Genomic DNA, 26,645 nt, shown 5'->3' on the forward strand with positions numbered 1-26,645 from the left:
TTCAGTTTGGTTCTTGGTGTGTGAGCACGTTTGATGTTTATCAGAAATTCAATATAACTTTACATACGGAACAAAATAATTTAATTTAACTTAAAATAATAGCCATAGTCCCGGAGTATTAAGATAAACTATACATTTTAAGCTATCTGTGAGCATATTTGAGTCGTCATGGAAAGAACCTCCAATATACTAGTTTCAAGCCCTAATTTAAAGTATACGGACGATTTTATTTTTGCTGACTACGAATATGAGGAGACTTTGGTTACGAAAAAAGGCGACGATTTAGTGGTAAGTGTTTTTTTACCGTGTTTTTCCCGTTCGGTGCCGGTATTGCCGGTACTGTTTGCTTTATTGATCGGAATATTTTCCTGGAACATGTGAGAAGGCTCTGTCCTTGACCATCAGAATGCGTGGCGTGATCGTTCCGAGTACATACAGCTTGGTAATTTGCGTAAGCTGTTGCACATTGCTAGGAAATGAACGATTGACATGACAACCATAATTCAATTTTAGTGTTTACATCTCAAACTGTCAAAACTTGAAGTCCAATGCAAACTATTGCAAACAGTTTCTTTTTTCAGTATCTGTCTGATCTTTAAAGAATTCGGTCCAATGCATATTAAGTAATAAAAAAAATACGGGTCGCATTATAAGCACTGAGGGTTCTCTCAGTAGTATTAGAGATAAAAAATATGTTTTTCAAAAATACATATATTTGAGACCCATCTAGCAAGCCCTTCCACTAAATATGTCACAGAATAGTTTAGGAATCTTTAAGTATCTAATTTGCCCCCAATACCATTACATATGTTAAAAAAAAAATATCCATGTCATAGTCTATTAGTCACAGAAACACACACATGTTTATACCAATATTTAACTTAATCAGTTTAATACATTAGTGGTAATTAGCTGTGATTTACAGACACATGTGTCTCTATAAACAATTTTTCCTAGCCTTAAAAAGTTATGGCCTTTGGCTATAAAAAGAAGGTCTATTATTTTAGCAGTTAAAGTATTGTACTCACATACTTAACTTTTTATATTTTGTTGACAGGCAAAGCCTTTCAAAACATCACTATGTCTGCGAACAGCACGCAAAGTGGGTAAAGTTGGCATCATGCTTGTTGGCTGGGGCGGCAACAATGGCTCCACTTTCACTGCTGCAGTACTGGCTAACAAGCACCAACTGTCATGGAATACGAAGAACGGCACTTTGCAGTCCAATTGGTTAGTCGGATGAAATGTTTTTTTTTTATTTACTGCTTTCACCCTTGTCTTTTATGTACTGTTTTAGCAAGACATAATATGGTTCAACTTTTTCTTGTCACTCATTGCTATAGTTACATTCTCCTGAGTCACTCTTTAAGCCCCTTCTATAATTAGTCATCTAAATAAATAAATGAATATGATAAATAAATAAAATAAATGAAAGGGACAGAATAACAGGGCTTTTCAAAAACAAATTTACTCTGTACTTTTTAAAAATCTAACACATTTTGGGTTGTTTCTACACAGAATCACAAGTACTATCAATTTAAGCAATAAATAATGTCACAAAACTGACTAGTATATTTAGTATGGAAAATTAAGGATAATTAAGGCAAAATGGGTACATTTTTTTTCTGAAAACCCCCAACAACAAGAAATAGTTGATTCACCCTTATGCCAATGTCGACATAGGAACATGATGTATGAGGATGTAACTGTAACAAAGTAAACTGTTCTAAATGACATCAAACAGGAACTATTTGCCTTGGATTGGTCTGTTCGATTTCTGGCTCCACCGTTTCTTTTCTGATTTTTAACATGGTCTAGTAATAATATTTTACTTAATTAAGTAAAATAAAGAAATTTTTCCTTCCAAATAACAAACATCAAAATTACTCTGCACATTCATGACAAATCACATAAGAAAAATTCTTGTTTGAGATTATCTTTAATATGTATGTTTGCGGTTTCCACAAAAACTACTGATCTGATTTGGATTGGTTTTACACTACTCAACCTTATTGCATATTTTTTTATAAATTGATAGTGTGAGCAAGCTTTGTATTTAAAATTGACAAAGTGAGTCTGTGGTGTAATATTAAATAAATACAATCTTTACATTTGCACATATAGGTGGGGATCTATAACGCAGGCATCAACTGTTCGTCTGGGCATGGACGAGAATGGACAAGATGTCTATGTGCCAATGTCACAGTTGTTGCCCATGGTCAATCCAGATGACATAGGTATGATAAAAACCTTTCATTAATTGCTCCCATAACCCACCCCACCCAATGACCCATGTCGCAATCCACACTGGGTCCATGTGGGACGTATGGCCCAAGCACTCTCACTCTGAGACTCCCAGCAGTGGGACCTATACAGGCTAAGATGATGATGATGAATTGCTATGGGATTTTAAGATAATACCCACTTGTTTGCCGTGCTCAAGCTCAAAGGTGTCTAAGTGACAAAATCAAGTTTTGAGATGGAGTCGAAAAATGCGGTAAATAATACAATACAATACAATGACTCTTTATTGTACACCAGAAATAGTAAGCGATACAGAAAACAGTTACACAGAAAGAAAACTACAAGGCAAACAATAGGCGGCCTTATCGCTTAAGAGCGATCTTTTCTAGGAAACCTTTTTAAATCAATTATTAAAATCGATGCTAGTTGATATCACATATATCATATTCTTGCACTAGTGAAATGTTAGATTTTGCTCCTCCCTCGTTAATCTCACCTAAAATAACGTACATATTTATTTTAGTTCATCAATGCGTGACTGCTTGGAAGATTTTATGAAATTAGTTTAGTGGCGAAACACACCTTTATTTTACTTAATTTTAACTCTGTTATCTCGCAATAAAATCAGAAGTATATTTTAATGCAGTGTAAATGTACTTAGAATTTGACACTGACATTATTTTTGTAAATTTCGTATCTCAAATCCATACGTCAATAAACTTGACCCTTAAAATAATCTAATAACTTCAAACAAGCAATTCCTGTATATTTTGCGGATCTCGGAAACGGCTCCAACGATTTAGATGAAATTTGGTATGTAGGGGTTTTCGGGGATGAAAAATCGAACCAGCTTGGTCTTATTCTGGGAAAACGCTTGTTGTCGAGTTTTAGCCCGAGCGAAGCTCGGTCGCCCAGTTCATTCAATTCACTAAGAAAACTCATCGATTTTAAGGTTCGAGCTTCTTTAAACGTAGGTGACGCAGTGACGATATTCAATTCAGAACTCTCGATGATTTACCAACCCTAAAATTGTTAAAAGAAAGAAGAAGGAAGAAGGGAAGAAAAAATGGTTTTTTTTTTCATTTAAACATTGTTTAGATTCCAGTAACAAACAATTTTTTTTCTAGCCATCGACGGCTGGGACATCAGCCCACTAAACCTGGCTGAGTCTATGGTGCGCGCTAAAGTCATAGACTACGATCTGCAGCAGAAACTGCGGAAAGAAATGGCCACCATGAAGCCCCGTCCAGCGATATACGACCCAGACTTCATTGCTGCCAATCAGGTAAACTATCTTTTAGGTAAACTAGAGTTTACCCGCGGCTTTGCACGCGTTGACTTTTCGATCTGGTACTTACACCAATAAATACATGAAATTACATTGTCAATGGTAGAGTGTACAGATAAATAAAACTACTTATATGATGAAGTTCAAAAACTAGAAAATAATGAAAACATCTATTAACTATTTTTTTACGCGGTGGGAAAAGAGTAACCCGACAGATTTTATTTAACGATTCTACTGCCTATTTGGACAAAAAAAAAGTAATACAAACATTACTAGATAAAGCCTAATTTTTGAGATCTGATGTTTTATACTTTCTTGATTTTCACTATATTTACTAACACAATTGGGACTTATCACACTAAACAATGTCGTCGAGACCGTCGAGGTAGTTATTACTCGTTGTTTAGCGTGATAAGTTTCGATTGTGTTAATAAATAATAATTGTCGAGACATTAAATTATTTCGCTAATCCACAAATTAAAAAATCGCTAAGGTAACACGCCCTAATTATGAAGGCATAAACACTCCACAAAGTATATCGTCACTACGTTGAAAAGAGCTCGTATCTCAAAATCGATAATTTTCCTGAGTGAACTTTATGAACATTATTTCAAGAGTCCATTTTGTTGACGCATTGATTGGTTTTCCAATTATTATTTCGATAAGACCTTTTAAAGAACGTCGAAATTACATTGTTTCACGCTGGGAATGTTTTTTTTAAACAGTTTGTTATATATTACATATTTGTATGTAGCCAAAACATGGCAGCTTGCATGCATAGTGCAACAAGGAAGGCATTTTTCAATGGGTCAGGCGATTCGTTTGCAATGGACTGTTTATAAAACAAGCGTCAGGTGTCGGTGTCCTGTTCATTTATAGTTTATTTCCTGTTCAATTCAGTTTTATAACTCACAGGCTGGTACTGACAAAGGTACACAACTGTCCGGCTTCGATTTGATTTGTTTTGATAATGTTAGAGATTGGTCTATAATAACAGATCTATTTTTCAACAGTGCTTTGTTCAAGCAAATTGAAAACTGTCAAATGTATATTTTTTCATGTTGAGCAAAGAGATTATGAACCGTTAAGTTTCCATGAAAAAAAAAAGCGAAGGTTGTCTTCAACAATGAGAAATATCCCGAAGAGTTGCGGAACTAAAGTGGCAGTGGGTGGGGCACATTGCTCGCAGTACTGATGGCCGATGGGGTCAGAAGGTTCTCGAATGGGACCGGGAGACGAGCTTCGGTAGGCCTACAACAAGATGGAGCGACGACCTGTTTAAGATCGCGGGATGCGGAAAGCACAAGGCCGGACGTCTTTCGGCTGACATGATGATGATGATGAATGAGAAATTTAAAACTTTAAATGGTTCTTTTTTTTGGTTCCAATAAAGGTTTGTCAGATATTTTTGCACGCTTCTCTGTGAGTTATGAATGCAGGTTACTGTGCTACAAGCATCGCTCCTGTGCACAAGCATAATATCTATACTTAAGCCAAATAACGTCGATAAGCCAAAGGCTACTTGAAATACAGGGAAGCAATTCCATCTTACAGATTGGCTAAAACCAAAAAGTCGTTTCTGGGAATTTGCATACGTTTTTTTTTTATAATAAAATTCCAAAAAATATTAAAAATGAAACGGATACAAAATTTAGATCTATTGTCAAGAAGACATTAATATCTAAGGCGTATTATAAATATAATGATTATATCATGGACAGGGATCCGCATCCGATCCGCATTAGCGATCCCTTCAAATAGCGAACCTACTATGTTAAAAACAAAGTTGTGTTAAATACTTGTGATGTATAGATATCATTTAATAATATTGTAAATCTGTTTAAAAAAATATACCTCGTTGAGTTTCTTGCCGGATTCTTCTCAACAGAGGTGTTCCCGAACCGGTGGTAGATTTATTTGACATTTATAAGTGCTTGTTATAGCCTAAATTGAATGAAGATATTTTGAAACAAAGAAAACATTTATTCGTGACATGACATGACGTGACGTGACATGGATAAGAATAATAATAATAAAAATAGAAATAGAATCCGCGCTGTCATCGTTCATCCACCATTACGTCTCATTTTGACTTTGAATTTGACTGTGACTATTATACGTTACTGTATTCAAATAAATCATATCCTCTATTTGTTTAACACAGGCTGATCGAGCGACCAACCTCATTCGTGGCACAAAGTATGAGCAGTACCTACAAATCCGCGCTGACATCAAAGATTTCAAAGACCGACAGAAGCTGGACAAAGTCATCGTACTGTGGACGGCCAACACTGAAAGGTGAGTTTTAGTCTTGGCCTTCTCAACTTAAATCGCATTCACCATCTCTTTCTACTCGCATCGGGCGCAAAAATTCATAAATAAATAATACTGAATAATATCTAGATAATAATATATTTCACAATTTTTTCGTACCTAATGTTCGGACCGTTTAGAATGAGCACGAAATTTTCTATTACTTATACTGTGAAATCGTGGAATCCCCTTTCTATAATTGAATGGTCCCTGTACTTGTTCTATGACCATAGGGCTGGTGCATTTCTCGCCCAACGTATTGGAATCACGATCCAGCGCGGAAATGCAGCCAGCCTTATGGGCACTCTTCCTCAGGGACAAGACTTGGGGGAACTGTATATATATAGTTATTTTTTTTTTAGGATAGTTTAGTGTAACCTCAATTGTTCCTTTTTAATTAATGTTTATGACTTATTAAAAAGAAAGACAGATTTTAAGTTATTATATACAGATAATTGAATGGTACAATAATGTGTCGATAGCTTGTATAGGTACTATGGTTCTTTAAAAGTTAAACAAGACAAGAGGGCGGCAAAATTTTCTTCCGCCTCAGGTGGCTGATATCTACGCTACGCCACTGCTATATCGTCTAACAGAAATAGTGGTCAGCTTTCTCATAGGTCTCAAGAGAATATTGGTTGAATAAACGTCAATATCATGCGTTTGTCTTTGATCTTAGAGAATTAATGCAACTGTAGAAGTTTTGTTTGCGTGCGTGGCGACTTGATCTAAAATGCATTACTAGGTAGTTTGTTTGAATTTGCCCCCCCCCCCCGTTGACAGTGGCGTGTTTAGTGTGCATGACACCTCCTATTGGATTAAGGCTCTATTGCCTCTAAAAACACACTGCAGATAACAATCATACAAGAAATCATTATGCCGAGCCCGTTTTTTGCTCGCTGCTCACTGTGGAGTTACACGTAGACATGTAATGTAAATACATTACATTACACGTCCAGGGTAAATGTAAATACATTTACTAAGGGCGTGTTTACTACCTAAAGATTCCACTCGACAGTTCTGCACTTATCTGACATGCGGTCGAAACGTGGCTACTAAGAGGGTAACACAACATCAAACAACGCCGCAGGGTTCCCTAGCTAGAGATTAACCCCCTTATTCATAAAACTTAACAAGCCTATGTTAACTAACAAATGCTTTGTCCCTTTCTAACAAATACAAATGCGGAAGTGACAGATAAGGACAAACGAATTTTAGCGGCATTTTAACTAAAATAGGTTTGATTGTCGTTTATGAATAAGGGGGTTAAGATGCACATGGAAAATTACATAATGTCACGAACTACTTATTATGTCGTACATTGTGCTTGGCGACAAATAATTCGTAAATTATAAAAAAAACTGCCCAGTGGGAGTTGGACTAACATTAAATGCGATTTTGCTCACTGATTTCTCATAGCAAAACCTGCCTGTTTGAGGTGCTGAGGTGAACAAATAATTTACCTTCCGGCTTCAGCATCAGATCAGTGCGAAAGAATCATAAACTTAAAGCTTCTTCTTAGTCGCGTATCCAGGTATAATAATTATGATCGTTTATAGACGCGCGAGCATTACTTAGCTTTGACGAGTTCCATTGGTCATCTACGGTCTTCTTCATCAGGTCCAGTTTACCAAATGATACTTTCTGAATGTAAATGCTTATCTTAATGCTAAAAATGCCAAAATCGCCATAGGTGGGCCTATAAAATTTGAGGTTTGCCCTCGATTTCCCTAGGATCCCATCAGCAGATCTTGACTTGGTGACAATGGGACCACCTCAGACACTTTCAAACTAAAAATAAAATTTGAAAGTCGGTCCGCAATTGACTAAGTAATCAGTGAACATACATAAAAAAAATCTAACATTGGAACATAGAACCTCCTCCTTTTTTGAAGTCGGTTAAAAATGAATATTCTAGGCCTGGGTAGTTCTACGAGCTTTTCAACAGATATCAGTTTCCTGTCGCTTATACTGAAGAAATAAGAGATGGAATGGAAGGATTTTTTAAAACGATATGGTGTGAATGCGGTACACTTACAATTACTTAAAATTTCTTGCTTACGGTCTCCATTTCTTCAATATATGCGACAGGAAACTGATAGCAGTTGAAACACTCGCTTAAATTTTAAACAGACATGGTGGCTTAGTGCTTTGACCTCAAGCAGAGGACGTGGGGTCAAATCCGGGCTCGACCTCGTGAGTTTTTCGAAATTATATTAGAACTTTACCACTTAGCTTTGTGATGAATTAAAACATCGCGAAGAAACCTGAACAACCTGCGAATCGATTCAATGGTGTGCGTGAAGTCCCAATCAGCACTGAACCGGCGTGGGAACTATGGCCCAAGCCCTCCAATTCCGAGAAGAGGCCTGTGTCCAGCAGTGGGACGTATATGGTTATTTTAACTTCTGAATATGTATTTCTGAGGAGTTACTGTAGTTTTTTTCTGGAAGGTAAAGTTGAGTACACAACTGAGTCTATAAATAGGTGTACTCGTACCTACCTTATTGATTTGCAAACAAATTGAAGATAGTCATATCATAAGTAAATGTTATATATATTTACGCAAGAATGTCCTTTAGGAAATGTATTTTAAACACCCTTTCATAGCGTTTATTTATTTACGGTCGCTTAGTATTTTTTTTATAGTTATGCGATAGTGATCGTACAGTGATATTACTATAATCATTTTATTTGCATATCGGTTAGGTATATACCCTTGACTTAGTTCAGCACGTAACTGTATGTCTATTTATAAATGGCTATATTTATTTTATTATCTGAAACGTTTATATACAGTAAACACTATTAGAGATTAAAGAAAAACCATGTCAGGGCAGTATGTAGGTATATTGTAGGTACCTATATCAAGAGAGTGACAGCGTCTCTAGGACACTATTAGACCACATTATAGAATTTATGATATTAAAACTAGGAAGGTTTACAACCACTAATACCAACCCTTAAACCTATCTTGCAAACTGTGTGTATGTACTTGACTGTTGTTTGTTGACTTTCTAAACCTAAATCCCTGACTGCGAAGTTTGAGGTCCCGGGTTCGATTCCCGTGTCGGGGCAGATATTTGTATGAATAATGCGAAGGTTTGATCTCGGGTCTTGGGTGTTTAATATGTATTTAAGTATGTATCTATCTATATAATTATATTTATCCGTTGTTTAGTACCCATAACACAAGCTTTGCTAAGCCCACTTTGGGACTAGGTCAATTGGTGTGAATTGTCCCGTGATATTTATTTATATAATTATATTTATCCGTTGTTTAGTACCCATAACACAAGCTTTGCTAAGCTTACTTTGGGACTAGGTCAATTGGTTGGTCCCGTGTTTTTTTTTTTAAATCATTCACAAAGGACTTATGCTTGTCTACCTACAGCGGTTTTGTTAAGACATCTGCCATCTCCCGGACGACATTATGTATGTCTATGTTTCAATCTGCCAAATATACTATTTTCAGCTATCTTTAGAGCCGTTGTATATACATTTCCAAAAGTCTGTATAAACAACGTCTCCTTACATGCATCAGAAGGTGACATATACTCCGTCTCGGTACATGATAAACCAATAGTGGACGTCCTACGGCTGATATGATGATGATAATGGTGAAAAACGAAGAAGAGAAACCGTCCAAGAGCGTGTCGGACACGCCCAAGATAGGGTTCCGTAGCCATTACGAAAAAAATCAAGTAATATTTTTCTAGGGATTTCGTTTTGTGTACGGAATCTTCCAAGTTTAGGTATATTTTATACGTAGCGCTGCTATTTACTTTTAAACTACTAATAATTCTCAAGAAATCTAGCCGTTATAATTTTCCTTGTAAATTTCATATACTTACTACCATCCTGAATTTTTTAATTTTTTTCCACTAAACAGTTTCGGGTCTAGAGGGATTGGGGGACACGCTCGATTGTAATGAAAATTTGCACTTCAAAAATGAATATTTCGCAAACGGATCACTGAATCGAAAAATCGTCTTGGCAACCCATGGTTTTAAGATCTTTTTTTTACCACTTTGTCGGCGGGATTGATATGTATATTCATGCCATATTACAGCTTTCTAGTACTAACGGTCTCTGAGCTTAGCCGCGGACAGATAGTCAGACGGACGGACATGGCGAAACTAAAGTGTTCCTAGTTGACTACGGAACCCCAAAAATGTTCTGGTTTTCAGGGTTTGGAGTGTTTTATTAATGGAGACGCGTTTTGGAATTACAGTCAAAACCGTTTATTACGAAATCGAAATGACACAATATTTGGCCGATAAACACGTGGGTCATTAAACCCGTGGTATTTTTGTATAATTATAAGATCGTGTTGGGACTTTTTTCTTCGTCGTTACATCCGATATGTAGTTATAACTGGTGTCGCTATAAACGGTTTTGACTGTATTGTTTTATGGTATAAAGGACACCATTTTTACTTTCATATTTTTTTCATTTAACCTCAAACTCTACCTTGACCGTCTTCAAAAGTGTCCACGTAAAATGTCATTCTATATCATTGTCCTGCACATACAAATGTATCTGTCTTGCCGACACGTGCAGAATACAATAACCGTCAGTCAAAGATCATTGAACTTGAATTGACAAAAAACCTGCCAGAACGCGACAACTTGAGTTGGATCCGTGTAGGTACTTTATGCCGAAATAATAAAACACAAATTTGTTTAAATTTCATATTCGTGCCTGTGTTGCAAACTTCATAGTTTATTTGAAAGAAATAAGGTTCGTTTTTTAAGTGAAACTTTACGTCTAGGCTAGACATGATGACTACATAATCGCGGTATAAACCCAGTAAGTGATCATGCAGCAATCCGTCTCATTTTCGCTCGCTTAGACGAAGGAAGAAAAGTTGAGACCGAGCGACGATTTATGTAATCATGATCACATACTGGATTTTTACTTTACACTGATTGACGTAGAGATGTATAAGAGATGGAATCACTATATGAATGACGCACTGTTGTAAAAAACGCGTTTTGCATACATTGTTTAATTGGACCGTTAAAATTTCTGAGATTGGTCTGATAACGTATTCTTTAATTGAAAGTCGACTGTTAACCACTATAATAGGATACAATTTTGTAGAGTCAAGATGTGGGTTAACTTCTGGCGGTTAAAAATTACAAAATTTGTTAATCTTATCAGGGAAATACATCATGTTTTATGTAAATTGTTTTAAGATAGCATGATATGGACTTAAACCCGTTTATACCTCAGGAAAATTAGCAATATTATGGTTAAAATATGATGCTTGTTATTTTTGGAGTTGAAAAAATGCATAAATAAGGCTATTTATTTGTTAAATTTATTTTGTAACTAGTATTTACCCGCGGGCACGCGTTTACGATTTAAGATTTCGCAAAATTTCCCGTGGGAACTTCCAAACAGGTATAGCATCATGATCATTATTAACGTTGAATAGAGTTGAATAGTTGTGCCAAATTTCAAGTCTAACTAAACAGAGTTTGAGATTTCGGGATTAGATTTAATTAGATCCCGTGTTCCTTGGGAATGTCGGGATAAAAAGTGCTTATGTGTTATTCTAGAATCTAGACCTCCAGCTGCATACCAAATTTCATCCAAGATGGCCAGCCGTTTTGGTATGAAGAAGTTACACAGACGTACTCTCAAACTTTCGCATTTATAATATTAGCGGGTTAATTGAAACATCGTGAGGGAACTTGCACAAACCTGCGAAGTAATTGAATGCTGTGTATTAAGTTCCCAATCTGCACTGGGCCCGCGTGGGAACTACGGTCCACGCCGCCGCGTGGGCACTTTCATTCTGAGAGGAAGCCTGTGCCCAGGAGTGGGACATTCATATTCAACCTTTTTAGGGTTTCGTACCCAAAGGGTGCCAACGGAACCCTATTTACTGAGACTCCGCTGTCTGTCTGTCTGTCTGTCCGTCTGTCACAGGGCTCTCTTGAGCCGTAATAGCTAGGCACTTTAAATATTCACAGATTATGTATTACAGTGGCCGCTACAACAACAAATACTAAAAATAAAATAAAGTTACAAATTAAAGGGGGTCGTCATACAAGAAACGTGTTTCATTCAGCGGTTTTTGGTTGCTACGCTGCCAAGATGACGGCCGTCAGTTGCTAAGGGCAACGCCCGTGACCCTATGTTGTTAAATGTTTAACTACTTATTAATTTGTGATTTTATTAGTGCTATTTTATAAAACCTTCGATAATTATAATAATTGTCTCTAAGACCGTGGTTTATTTTTTTGTGCAGCATTAAGACTAAATAACAATTTATGATCCACTAACCTCCGACACACACTTCACACACTTCACAAAAGCCAACTTCAATTAAGCACTCACAGCTGTTGTATTTAATGTTTTTAAATTAAAAAATGTTCTTTTATAATTCATACTAAGTAACACTATTTATTTACAAGGTCAAAATTTAAAATCAGGTTAAGATTTATTCACTAATTCATAATAAGTACGCGCCGTTTGGCCGAATTAGCGCGTTCAGCCACTTTTAATTTTTTCTGCCGCGGGCGCCGCGGCGTATGGCAAGAGTCTAAAGCGCTATTCAGCCCACAGGGCGACAGCCAAAGAGGATGAGAATTAAAAAAAAAATCTTTATTCAAAATACTTGCACCTAGTGCTTACATTTTGATGATATGTTTTTATTAACTTGTAATATAATGTAACTACTCGTAGTTATGTTTGTTTGGGTGGAATTAATATTTCAACTTAAATTTGAAGTGGATATCTTCAACCGATTGAGCTGGAATTTTGCATGCATGTATAAATCCGATGACAATGCAATATTATTATGACGTAGAGCTGATCTGATGATAAAGTTAGATGTTGGCCATAGGAACTCTGTACAAAAACGGTTTTAGTCACATTTGATTCGTCTTGACGACTACCTACTTTGGTAACCAGGGGCAAAATGTACCGCCAACAAAAAAACCTTGTATTAGTTTTTTTTTTTACAAAAAATATTACTGAACTATTTGTTTTTAAAACATTGTACGGAGGTGCGGAACCCTTCATGCGCGAGTCGCTCGCACTCGCACTTTACCGATTTTTTACTTTTTTTTTTTACTTTATATATAGGCTGGGATGATGATGATTGAATTGCTCGTTTGTCAGTACAGGTTACGTAACGCAGAAATCAGATTGGAGCGCGTAATGCACTCATTAAGTTAATGGGATGTGAGAGACGTGTAATCATCTTGCAGAACGCTCCTTTATGTTGCCTTCCGAGAAATAAATATGTCTATCTGTCTAACTTGATATATGAGCTCTATGTACAGTCGAGTTCATAAACTTGTGAGCAAAAATATGATCAAAAATATCTGAACACACTTCTACGCCCTTAACAATAGAGTCGTGTTCAGATATTTTTGGTCAAATTTTTGCTCACAAGTTTATGAACTCAACTGTACACGAACAAACACATACGTAAACTATAAAATTTTCCGTGTTATAAATTATTCCATGTCCTTCCCGGGTCTCGAACTTTATTCATATTAGTATGTACCAAATATAATATCATCCAAATCCGTCCAGCCGTTTGACCGAGTAGTAGTAACAAACACACATAGGTACATACTTTCGCTGTTTCGCATCCTGCTACTTTATATTACAAATGCGAAAGTTTGTGAGTCTGTTTGTTTGTTTGTTACCTGTTCACGTCTAAACCGCTGAACCAATTTAGATGAAATTCGGTATACAGATAGTTTGTGTTTCGAGAAGGCACAAAATAGTTTTTATCGCGGAAAATTGCATAGTTCCCGCGGGATAGCGATTAACGGATTCTACGCAGAGTCGCGGGCAACAGCTAGTTTATAATATTAATAGGATAAGGATTATTCGGATAGCGAACATATCGTCACTACTTTGAAAAAACCTCGTATCTAAAATCAATATGTCAACAAATTTGAACCTTGAATCAATGTTCTTAAAGTTCACTCAGAAAAATTATCTATTTTGAGGTACGAGTTTTTTTTAAAGTAGTGACGATATAAAAGATTGGTGCAGAATTTACCGACGGAATCGTTCACTATAATACGACCCTTATGTTTAGATTCTGCGAAGTAAAGCCCGGCATTCACGACACATCAGACAACATCGAGAAAGCCCTGCGCAACAACGAACCGGAAATATCGCCGTCCACCGTCTTCGCGCTTGCCGCCATCGACGAGGGGGTGAGTGCCTGTCACATACCCATTGTCCAATACACACTTACACACATACGTAGTGTGATGTCGGCGATCGTGTGTGTGTTGAAAAAAAACAAGTCAAAACAGCTCAAGAGCGGTTTTTTTTTTTTACATAAAACTGACCGTGATTGGTGCAGGTGTTGTTCCCTAATCCAGCTACGGCCTTTAGTATGAACTTTCTATCGTAGCATATGACGTAATTAGACCGGGAGATGGTGACACAAAATATTAGGTCATTTGTAACAGTATGGCGGTTCTTCAGGGGTCTAATTACGGAATGAAAAAAAAGAAAATGATGGTCATAGCGCTGGTACCGGCGGCCCAATCGCGTGGCCGTTAATCGAACGTGTCGGATAAATAACGAGTGTCGAATGATTTGTTCCACAAAAATGCTTGTATTTTCCGATAGTCGGTAAAAAAAGATGTAGGCGGTAGCGTAAGTAATGCCATACCGACGCGAATACATTAATAAAAAAAAAACAATTCAACCATTTGTTCTAGGCTTGCACAAAGGCAGGCTTTGCAGAGCTAATCATCGTCGAGTAGCCATTGGTACAAATAACCTAATATTTTGTCATCATCTTCCGGTCTAAATAGTCTACGACGGACCCCTCTGTCTAATTGACAATTTAAAACGTCCATATCTTCGTATTTTTTTAATATTTAAAAAAATCTTTTACAACTCGGATTGTCAAACAATATAGATATATTTGAAGAATAAAAAAAATATTCTCTATTTCGCAATAACTTCGGCGCGGGTTAGGTCCTGAAGGCTTTACTTGCATTTAGCCTTGGCATTCAAAACGTCTCAGTAGTACATTGACCAAGTATGCAAAATGACTTGTTTATCTAATGCTATGATTACAAAATTATCTAAGTTTCAGGAAGACTTACCTAGCAAAACGTCTAGGTCGTGAGATGCACAAGTAGGCAGAATGACTCAATTGTGTAAGGTCTTGATAGTATTAAACAGATTTGCAAGACCAGACCAGACCAGACCATTTACCTACTAAAACATTATGACATTATGTTTCATTGTTTACAAATTATCTATTTATGTAGTCTTATGTATAGTAATAAAACTGTGTAGTATATCTTTGTAGCGGTCCGAGGGTCACCAACGGTGCTGGCTGAAAATCAGCGCTGGGGTGTTTATTATTAACGCTTCAGCATTATGCTGAGCCAGTGTCCTATTCACAACCGCAATGACACATACTTTCCTACGTGTTGTCTATTTGTACTTAATACTATTGTCGTGTCTTGTGTTGTGAATAAATGTATTTTCTTTCTTTCTTTCTTTCTTTACATTAAGTCGTTTTACAGCCAAGTCATTCCGTCTACTATGGCTTATAACTGTGAGAGGGTTTTACACACCAAGACATTTTGCTACCTGGCAAATAATACAACTACGGTGCTCTGCTCGCTAAGGCTACATGCAAGTAAGGCCTCCAGGACCTAACCCTTCGGCGCGGCCGTAAATACTAGTCTCACGATATTCGTTTCCGTAAACCATTCTATCTACGTCCCAGTGTTGCTACATCAACGGCTCGCCTCAGAACACGTTAGTAGACGGCGTGGTGGATCGCGCGGAGAGGAACAACGTCTTCGTGGCCGGAGACGACTTCAAGTCGGGACAGACCAAGCTCAAGTCGGTGCTGGTCGACTTTCTTGTGTCTGCTGGTAAGTGTGTAACCGAGTAGCCGGTCGGAGAAATAAAAAAGGCGTGTGGTTACAAAATAAAAATATAATACAAAAGAAAAATATATACAATTATTTCAGTCAGCACTGCTCTTCTTGTAGATAGGTTAAAAAAAATACACTGGCCTGAGACTTTTAGAACAGGTAGGAGGGAAACAGGGCAGGGTGATAGGTAGCCTCGGAGCGTCCAGTAGCGCGAAATGAAGATTTGGATTCAGCAGGAAAAAGGAAGGGCTGGAATGAAACACCCTGCTTTACTGCTTGCTTGCAGCACCCATCCAAGCCTCGTTTTAGTGTCGGACCAGCGAAAGAGAGTTAAACGAGACTTGGTTTAGGTTTTACAAAATGTAGACAAGAAATAAATGTTAGAAATAGAGATAATAATATTTACAATACTTACAATAATATAAATTACAAGTAGTAGTCAGTGAAATAATAATAATAATAATAATAAATTTGTTTATTTAGGCAATGATCCCATTATGACAAAATACAATACAAAACAAAACAAATACAATTAAATAGCTATCACCGAGTAAATAATTAATATTTTCTTGTAAAGAAAACCAAATTTCGCCAATACCAAATAGTAGAGCCACACACACAGGAAAAACAAAAGAGTATCAATAATTTAGAATTTAGAATTTTTTTCTTCTGTAAGCGGCCAGTTGCGCACCGCGGAGGTTTGCCATGTTACAAGTGGGACCTCGTAATGAGATCTCTCTTCAGGTGTTATGCCTGGGGAGCGAAGGAAGGGCAATGATACACAGTAGTTCCTTTCTTTTCATACTAAGAGAGGGAGGAAAACGAGCAAGCGGGTCATCTGATGAGAAATGACCACCACTGTCCATGAGTACCAACTACTCAAGGAGAGTCATTGGTCCGTTGCCGGCCAACTACTGCGCCGAACTACTGCGAATAATCCGAAGGACGAGAGTTTGAGGTTGAATTTGTGCGTCCGAGTTTAGAAACTTCGATAGCGCGATGTAGGATTTAGCAGCTAGCTTTTCTGTGACGATAGATGGCGCTAGGGGTCGCTACACTTAGTCGTCGTTTACTACTTTTATAAAGAAAAAAAAATGTGGATCGAACGCGATGATCCTTCTTCGTCAGTTTTAAGTCATATGAAGCTGATGTTTTATTAGAATGTAAACCGAGTGTGCTATTTCCTGCACGCCTTATCACGCCCCATTGCTGGGAATAGATCTCAGAACGAGAGGGGTTGGGTTAGGTATTGGTAACTTCACACTCTGTATGTTCATGCAGAGTTGCTTTACAAAGTGTTCCCTGACCGAAAATGTATGTATGTATGTATGTATGTAAACTCTTTATTGTACAAAAGCAAAGAAACAAAACACAATTGACAAACTTCAAAATCAATTCAAATTCAAAATGCTTATGGTAAACAGTCAGACGTCTGATCCCGGCCTCGAACCCATGATCTTTGAGATCAAACCATTGGGCTATATTTTTTACCGTACCTCTATCACAGATTAACCGTTTACAGGTTTAAAACCGGTATCGATCGTCAGCTACAATCACCTGGGCAACAACGATGGCAAGAATCTCTCCGCCCCGAAACAGTTCCGCTCCAAAGAGATCACGAAAAGCAACGTCGTCGACGATATGGTGGAGAGCAACAGGATAGTGTACCAGCCGGGGGAGAAGCCGGACCATGTCGTTGTCATCAAATATGTGCCGTATGTTGGTAAGTAGAAGTAAATATCGCTTATCTTTCCGGCATTCGATTCCCGGTTGCCATAAAACGCGTTTATTTACTCCTCCAAACTTCCTCCCCCATGATAAAGAACCGGGCCGTAACGCTCCGATTCCATCACCATCATATCAGCCGTAAGACGTCCACTGTTGGACATGGGTCTCCCCCATAAACCTCTAGTGGCTTCGGTTGGAAGCGGCATGTATCCACCGTGAACATTTAACCAGGCTTTAACCAGGTCATCCGTCCATCTCGTTGGTGGACGTCCTGCGCATTCCTCCTATTTCTCATTTATTTTCATGTAATTCCCAGGATTTCTGGACTATTCCGCTAACTGTATACAATAGGTCTCCCGTGGAAGAATAAAAAACTGGCCAGCTCTCTATCTTAGAGCACCTCTATGACCTTCAATGTCTGCCAAATTTCTAGCTCCCGTGGTCTAGGCGGTGCGTTTGCTGTCAGTCAATCAGTCAGTCATTTTTATATAGGCTATGGCATGCATTGAGAAGGCGGCAGGGCAGACAGCGCTAGTGCTGGTGGTGCGCTGGTGTGGGGCAAACTATCAACTGGCTATCCTGGAATCGACCCAATGCACACCAATGTATTCTACTAATCCTATTTTTTTTTCGTATTGATGGCAAACGAGCAAGTGGGTCTCCTGATGGTAAGAGTTCACCACAACCCATAGACACCTGCAACACCAGGGGGATTGTACTTATATTATAAATGCGAAAGTTTATGAGTGAGTGAGTGAGTATGTTTGTTACTCCTTTACGCTGAAACGGCTGGAGGGATTTGGATGAAATTTGATATGTAGATAGGTGGTCATCTGGAATAAAACAGGCTACTTTTTATCCCTATATTCTCACGGGATAGGGATAAAATCTAGAAATAACAACCGCTTAGGGTCATGAAATTTTACATGATTGTTTTTAATGTAACGTTAATGAAAACCACGATTTAATTTTCGCGAATTCCCAAAAAAAAAGCCAAAATTTCAATTCAGCTGCTGCATCTAATGATTTACGTGTGCCACGCTGCGGGTAAACACTATAATAGGTATAGAATTCTCGGGAGCAATCCTTACTTGCACCCCGTAACCACTCGCCGTCACGCTTCCAGGTGACTCAAAACGCGCCATGGACGAATATACTTCAGAGATCTTGCTCCACGGCACCAATACCATCGTGGTGCATAACACTTGCGAGGACTCGCTGCTGGCTGTTCCGCTTATCTTGGACTTGGCGCTGCTGGCTGACCTGTTCTCGAGGCTGTCTCTGAAGAGGAAAGGCACTGAGGGTGAGTTGGATCTGCTGAGTTCTGTCCCTACGAACTTGTCCTTAACGCGCTATGGACGGGTATTATGGGTATAGGTATATAAAAGAGAGCAAGTAACATTTTTAGGTCGGACCCCCCACGCTGTCATATACTCTACACGGCTTGCGAGGTTTTTTGAAAAGTTTATGCATAATACATATTGTGAAGCATACAATGTCCAGGGGTGGGGGAAGCAGCCGCTCTCCCCTGCCCCGCTTAAGTATGCCAATGGATGCGCGGTACCTACAGCGAAAGGCCACGCGTCCATATGAGATGCAACAACTGGCTATGATCCAAAAACTAACCTGTAACTTTGATCCCCAGAATGGACGGGGCTGCACAGCGTGATGTCGTCTCTCTCTTACCTGCTGAAGGCGCCGCTGGTGCCGGCGGGCGCGCCCGTCGTCAACGCGCTGTTCAAGCAGCGCGCCGCCCTCGAGAACATCATGCGCGCCGCGCTCGCCTTGCCGCCCAATCACCAGATGCAGTTGGAGCACAAGGTGAGCTTAAGGGCCCGATACATGTTTTTTTTTTTTTTTTTATACTACTGGAAGGCAAACGAGCAAGTGGGTCTCCTGATGGTGGTCCTGGTGGTACGATTCGTCTGTACGATCGATCTGATGAAAATCGTGACGATTGGTCGTAAAGAGCCATACACTGTCGATTCATCATTAAGGGTCCCATACACGGTACGATTCGTCTGTACGATCCGTCGCTTCAGACCGATGCCGACGAATTGCACAGCGTGTATCAGCTGCAGTTTGACCATGATCATTATCATCATTTAAGCCATAGGACGTCCGCTGTTGCACGTAGGCCTCCCCGTAGACCTGTTGCTTCGGTAGGAAGCGGCTTGCATCCACCGTGAACCCGCTAACCAGGTCATCCGTCCATCTCGTTGGTGGTCGTCCTACGCTGCGCTTGCCGATCCGCGGTCCACTCGAGAACCTTTCGGCCCAGCGACCAGCTAATTCGCGTGGCTATGTCGGTGGTTCTTGTCTTCTACGTTGCGCAATTGGAGCATAGTCAGCTTAACACGAAAGCTTTCATCCAGTGATAACAAGTTTTTGTTAAAAAAATATTTTTTGTTACAAACTTTTCGCCGTCCTTACGTACAATAAAACACTTGGAGTTCACTGCTCATTTACTACAGAACTAAGGTGGGTACAATACCAATACACATTAACACTCGCTGTTGCATGGCTCACCACAATAAGAACGCCAAGTACGACACCTATTGAAATATGATCAGTGTTAAATCGTATTTTATTTATTTATTAGGATTATTATGTTATGTAAATGTATGCAATTCTAGTAAAGTTTCAGTTGTTTTAAGAATTCTGTAAATCTGCAAAGGACCCTTATATAGTATAGTTTCACTACGCCACAGTTAGCATAAAGATTGTTGTAAACCTGAAACTTTAGAATAAATTGAATTATAAATAATTATTTTGACGTAATAATGACATAAAAATAAATAAAAAGCCGTGGTGGGCTAGTGGTTTGACCTATCGCCTCTCAATCAGAGGGTTGTGGTTCAAACCCCGGCTCGCACCTCCGAGTTTTTCCAAATTCATGTGCGGAATTACATTTGAAATTTACCACGAGCTTTGCGGTGAAGGAAAACATCGTGAGGAAACCTGCACAAACCTGCGAAGCAATTCAATGGTGCGTGTGAAGTTCCCAATCCACACTGGGCCCGCGTGGGAACTATAGCCCAAGCCCTCTTGTTCTGAGAGGAGGCCTGTGCCCAGCAGTGGGACGTATATAGGCTGGGATGAATAATAATTTAAATGAATTCTGTGTTTGTAATATTAATATAATGTGACAATGTTATTTATTTATCAATCAAGTGTATTTTGTTTCTAAAATGTGTATTCTTTGTATTTTTATTTTTATTTTCTATGAGTCATGTTACTTGAAATAAATGATGATTATTATTATTATTAACTCTAATCGATAATCTCGATATGGTAAATTACAACGTTGTTTCAGGTGCCTTTCCTAATGTCGGATCTCCGCACCGGCCGTCTCTTCTCACCGGATGCTCCGCCCACGAAGAAGCAAAAGGTCGCCCACACCAACGGCGACCAGTAAACTAATCGAGATCCGGTATTCGAATGCGTAGTTACCTAAAGTTCGCTATATTTGATAAAAAATATCAAGTAAAACTAAATTGTGCAATAGCCTTAATACGAGTAGATTCTGTTACGAGGTACAGTCACCAGCACCAATATCTGACACAATAAGCGTGCATAAATATCTGACACGACTCTATTTCTAGGGCCGGAAGGACCTGTTAGATATTTTTGCACGCTCCGCTATGGTAGATATTAATGCTGGTGACTGTACCGCAAACTAGGCCGCTAATAGCGGCAACTACAGGGTGTCTTTGACCAGGGGGCTTTAAATTGAAGGTTCGATTCCACTCGCATTACTAAGCTACTTTTGTTTTGTAAAAATATAAGAATATCATCATCATCATCATCATCATGTCAGTCGAAAGACGTCCACTGCTGGAAAAAATGACCACTGTTAATTTCGTTTTTTTTTCATATCTAGATTAAATGTAATTTTCAATGTCAATCTCAGAGACGCCCTGTACAACACTCTGTCCATGGTGCCATAAATTATCGGTGAGCTATTAATAATAATAATAATAAAATCATTTATTGCCACAGAAAATAAGACTACACAAATTAAAAACAAAAACAATTACACGTAGCAAGCGGCAATGGGCTCAGGTAAGATCGTATGTGACACTTGGTAGGACCCTATCGCATGGAGCCTCTGCTGCCTTTATCAAGATTATTTATGATGCGTGCGGCAAATGCAGAATGCAATAGGGTCTACCGATCACATACGAACTTGTCAAGGGATAAGGGCGTCACGATTCCTAAAAAAAGTGAAGAGTAATGTGAAAATGAATCTAATTATTGCGCTGCGGACAGGAGTGTTGCGTATTGGTATAGAGGCTGCTTAGCGTGTGGTTGGATTGTAGGTGCATCTTATGTGAATGTAAAAGTGTGCTTTTGAACGCCGAGTCTTAGCCACTAAACTAATATTATTTGCGCTACGTGGATAGCTCATAGGCTACGTACACACTATGCGATTAGCCGCGCGGTTTTAGCGCACCGTCTCTTTCTTAAACGGTACTGAAGAGGGATGGCGCGCTAAAACCGCGCGACTAACCGCACAGTGTGTAAGTAGCCTTAGTCGCAGTACGGTCGTCCTAAACTTTCTAAGATGCCACATAGTATATCGTCACTACATGCATTGAGACAAAAAGGCCGTATCTGAAAAACAAACAGCTTATTACAAAATACACTCATGTTCATAGCGAATCTTTAGGTAAATAAGCTTCCAATTATCCGACCACCGAACTTAAGTTTTCTTCTATATTGCACAAACACCGCTCTCTCTCGCTCGCTCGCTTCTCTTATTGTTACCTAGTTAATACAACGCGCTGTAGTGGAACTTTTAGGTACTTATTGGGTTATTTTTCTATTATTTTTTCAAGGTGATGTGACAGAGGTTAAGTTGTTTGTTTACCGGCTGTGGCAATATTTAGGTGGGTTATTTTTTTAAGCATTTGTGCCGTTTTCTCAGACTTGTTCTCTAACTTCCATAGCGAAAAGAAGAACTGGGTCCTATTAGTTAGGTCGGCCTGCTTTCTATTACTTAGGTCTTGTAAAAAAAAAAGGTTTGCGAAGACCATTTTTCGGTTCAGGAATCCCCCCTTTCAAGGTTTGGCTTTGGTTAGAAAAAGTCTTTAAAAAATTAAATGTTAGTACATATAGAAAAAAATAAAATAAAAGGAAAACTTGATAGTTTTAGGGGCTGTTTCACCATTCATTGATTAGTGTTAACTGGCGGTTAGGTGTGTTGTCGTCTCTATTTGTTTTGTTCGAATAGACGGAGACGGCATCACATTTAACCGTCGGTTAACGCTAATCAATGGATGGTGAAACAGCCCCTAAGTCTTGATCAGCTAAGTAGGCTTTTTAAGTTAACGAGTAATAACAGATACCAATTTAATATTGATTTGCCGCATCATACGAACCCTTTGCGCGAGGCCAAACACGCACGGTACTTGGCCGATTTTTCATGATTTGTTTCTTTTTTTATAAACATGGAAGAATACTGAACCAGTGAGACCTTTGGCCTCATCTGCACTTAACATCTGGTGAGATAGGGGTCAATCACGATCAGTTTTATGTAAAAAAAAGAATAGTTTAATTTGCTGAAACTGGCTTAAGAAAGTTAGTTAAGAGTAAATAGTTCAAATGCCTAAAAATAATGCACAACCGATTCAAAGGGTTATAAGTTTAAGATTGTTTTTTTGGAATCTTTTTGTATTTTTTATTTCAATTCCAAATTTTTACTTTTACGGTCATCCCGTAATAAGTTTGTTGAATTAAAAATTCAAATGTATTAATTTTATTAATTTAAGGTGTTTTAATCTGAATATCTCGAATTACGATGTATTTAATACATTTAAATCTCAATGACCAAATATGATCAATGTCCTATAATATAGTCGTGGTGTGTCGTAGTTTTGGACGATTTATCAAATTAGCTTGTGTCAATATTTTTGACGTGAATTTTACAAATATACCGTTCACACTAACCACTGCCTAGTCTAGTAGGTACTTCAGTTTGTGAGAATCTTAAATTATCTGGTTTTTTAACCGTGTCATATTTCTGGGCAAAGGTTTCCCCTTTTTCCCTCCATTTGTCCCTGTCGAGAGCTTCTACCACTCTATCTTGGATTTAAAAAAACCGACAGCGGTATTGTCTATGAAATTGGCACGGGAAGAGGAATCAAATCTCATTTAACAAAGTCTACAAAGTCGTTTACGCTAAATTGTCAATATTCAGCGTTTTTTTCTTTGTAATTTCATTATCGTCTTAGCAAATATTGTGAGAAACGAATATTCAGAGTTCTTTTTATGTAAACGAAAGAACGATTTTGAGTCTAGTTTGATCAGATGAGGTTGCTTCGGACCAGTGTGGTTGGTATGGACGTGGCTAGTGTTAGGGATAATAAAGGATTATAAAAAACGAACGGGCCCTGTGGTAACATTACTGTTACCAATGAAGACGCCAAAGTTTTCTTAAAATATTTTTTTATATAGCCCGTAATATGTATCACGGCTGGGCAATTCCCTTTCCTCCGCCAATTTTCCTTTTGTTTATTTACATTCGTGTATTTTTGAACATTCAAGTCCTCCAATCAGGAATCTAACTGGCCAAATGCGACATAAAGCATGTGTTTTATGTCACATACAATTATTTTAGTTAATATAAATGTTAAGGTAAGGAAGGCCATAACAATATACATTAAAAATTTAATTATATCTATCATAGCATACACCTTCTAACACCCGCGGTAGAGGACGACCACCAAAAAGATGGACAGATGATATCCGGCAGCAAGCTGGCGTAAACTGGATGCGAGTGGCAATGAATAGGCAAGACTGGAAAAGTAGAGAGGAGGCCTATGTCCGAAGACGGGCGCTATAAGGGCTGTTATAGATAGATAGATAGATCATAGCATAAGTTTTAGAATACTTTTCTTCAGGGTCCGGTTCGTTTTTCTTATCTAGTTATGTTATTACACTGTAATAATGAGGGTATGTTATGCACGATCATTCATCAAATTTTATATATAGAACCGTTTACTAGTGAAGTAGTGAAGTTGCTAATTCTGTTTACAAACTTACCTTTAAAATATATTATCTGCTGTAGGTACATTCAACGTCATAAATAAGTGGTCACTTTTGTACCTTGTCGCTTTCAGTCGTTACATGATTTCGTATGGTTTTTCAATCATGACGTTAAAGTGGGAAGGTACAAAAGTGATTACTTATTTATGACGTTGACTGTACATATTATTCGAATATTTTAAACTTTTGCATAGGCCGATTCATAAGAGCGGGCACGAATGAATGAGGGCTATCGCGTATGAGTTCGCCGCTAGAGGCGCTAGTGTAGCGTGAGGTCTCCGAAATGTCAGTTATGCGGGTTTATTTATAATTAGAATAATTTTGTAAATATTTTGCATTATCTGAAATTAATTATGGCGATTATGCGATAAGGGGCAATGAATGTCTGTGTTTTGAGACAGTTTTGTCTTTCGAAAGCTTTTGTCCTCCCTTTTTTTCCAAACAAAACGGGACTACGCAAGACTGTGGTTGCTCGATATTTTTATGATGCGGTTTTAAGATGTATTAAATATGATTTTAATCTAAATTTTGTTTTCACGCCCGTAATAACAGACTTTGAAAGCCACACTTAAATACCTCACGTAACAGTGGCGCCATGTAGTAATACAAAAAGGTGACAAATGTTATTCGTTCAATCATTCATGCCAGCTCTTGTGAATCGACCTATAATAATAAGGTATAATTTAAGTCATGTTATCAAATCCATTCCAATTTCATTTCCACGCGTCAAATAACATATTATTTTATTTTATTATAATTTTAAATTTGTATTTGGATTCATATGTGAAGACGAGCACTGTTATAAATTATGAGCTTATTTAGAGTATCTGTGTCAAAAAAGAGTAGAAATTAGCTGACGGCTGCACTTTCTTTCCAACTGTAAGACTTTTGATGTCATATGCTTGAACTTGGTAACAATTTCATATATTACATACCAATTTTCGTTCCTTTTTCATCCGCTTTCTACTGTTTTGTGTCGTGCCTGCTCTATTTTCAGTTTAAAGGTTATATTTCTACGATGGTTGTATACGAGAAAGTTTTGTTGTTAGCTGGTTTTAGATTAATAAGTATATGTTCCTAAGTATTTTATTTCAAGTTTTTTTATTGGCTTGCACGTCAATAGTATTTAAATCGATAAGAAATTGGCAGTATTTTTTCGCATTTCATAGAGTAGGTACTTAATTTATGCAATGAGAATTTGATTTTACTAAATTAAAATTATTATTTAAAACAGGAAAAAAAATAAAAAAGTATCTCCCGTGGCATGGAGCCAAAGATGCTAGCAGCATTTCCTCGCTGTATAGCAATGCTGTTACGTTGTGCGAGGAAGTTGCCAAAATAATGAAATTTATGCAATGAAATGATGTATTGAATGAATAAATAAACTAAACTAATGAGTTAGTCAAATTAGACCCAGTATTTAATAGTATTAATAATATTTTTGTTATTAAGCGATTTTTTTTTTCTAGAATTGTGTTTTTATCAGTGGCTGTTATATGTTAACAGAATCATACTAAGTTTACTCTATGTTATAGATTACTTGTAGTAATAGTTTTTATCGCGTTTATTTTAAACTTGCCAAATTGTTAGCGACTTTGTCTTTGTTTGGCCTTGCTTTTGTATTATTATCAAAGTCTCGTTAAATGAACAACAGATCTTAGGTTATATTTATATGTTAATTACTTAAAATACAGAGGTGGAGGTTCCTGTCATATATATCAAAACAAACAATCGTGTGAAATTAGTATTCAATTTACTGTTTTCGTTTAGAAACTAAACTTTTAATACCTACGATTTATGTATACAACAATTGATTCGAGAGCTTGGGTAGCCTTTATTAATTCTGTTGGTTGTGTATAGCCATCCATCGCTATATTGTGTTATTATTAAATAAAAATATGTGATTAGACATTATCTTTTATTTAGTTGTTAAATTTTTCCTCATCATCACCATCATCACCAGCCTATAGCAGTCTACTGCTGGACATAGGCCTCCCCCAATATGAGCGCCATTGCGCCCTGTCCTTGGCTAGACGCATCCAGCTTATTCAAGTTTTAAAGGATAAACCTCTGTTTCACCATCCATTGATTAAATTTATTTGACGGATAATGTGATGCCATCTCTGTTT

General features: G+C 37.8%; 1 protein-coding gene across 1 annotated transcript; it reads left to right on the top strand.

The window, feature by feature from the left end:
- Inos (Inositol-3-phosphate synthase) lies at positions 1 to 26,425 on the top strand. Its single transcript, XM_074106080.1, has 11 exons — positions 1 to 288; positions 1,058 to 1,230; positions 2,125 to 2,237; positions 3,372 to 3,529; positions 5,697 to 5,830; positions 13,920 to 14,040; positions 15,585 to 15,735; positions 17,261 to 17,461; positions 18,593 to 18,769; positions 19,112 to 19,287; positions 20,783 to 26,425. The coding sequence occupies exons 1-11, from the start codon at positions 169 to 171 to the stop codon at positions 20,882 to 20,884; spliced, it is 1,626 nt and encodes a 541-aa protein (XP_073962181.1). The 5' UTR covers positions 1 to 168; the 3' UTR covers positions 20,885 to 26,425.
- The last annotated feature ends 220 nt before the right edge of the window (positions 26,426 to 26,645 follow it).

The sequence above is a fragment of the Choristoneura fumiferana genome, chromosome 23 (assembly GCF_025370935.1).
Source record: "Choristoneura fumiferana chromosome 23, NRCan_CFum_1, whole genome shotgun sequence".
Lineage (NCBI taxonomy): Eukaryota > Metazoa > Arthropoda > Insecta > Lepidoptera > Tortricidae > Choristoneura > Choristoneura fumiferana.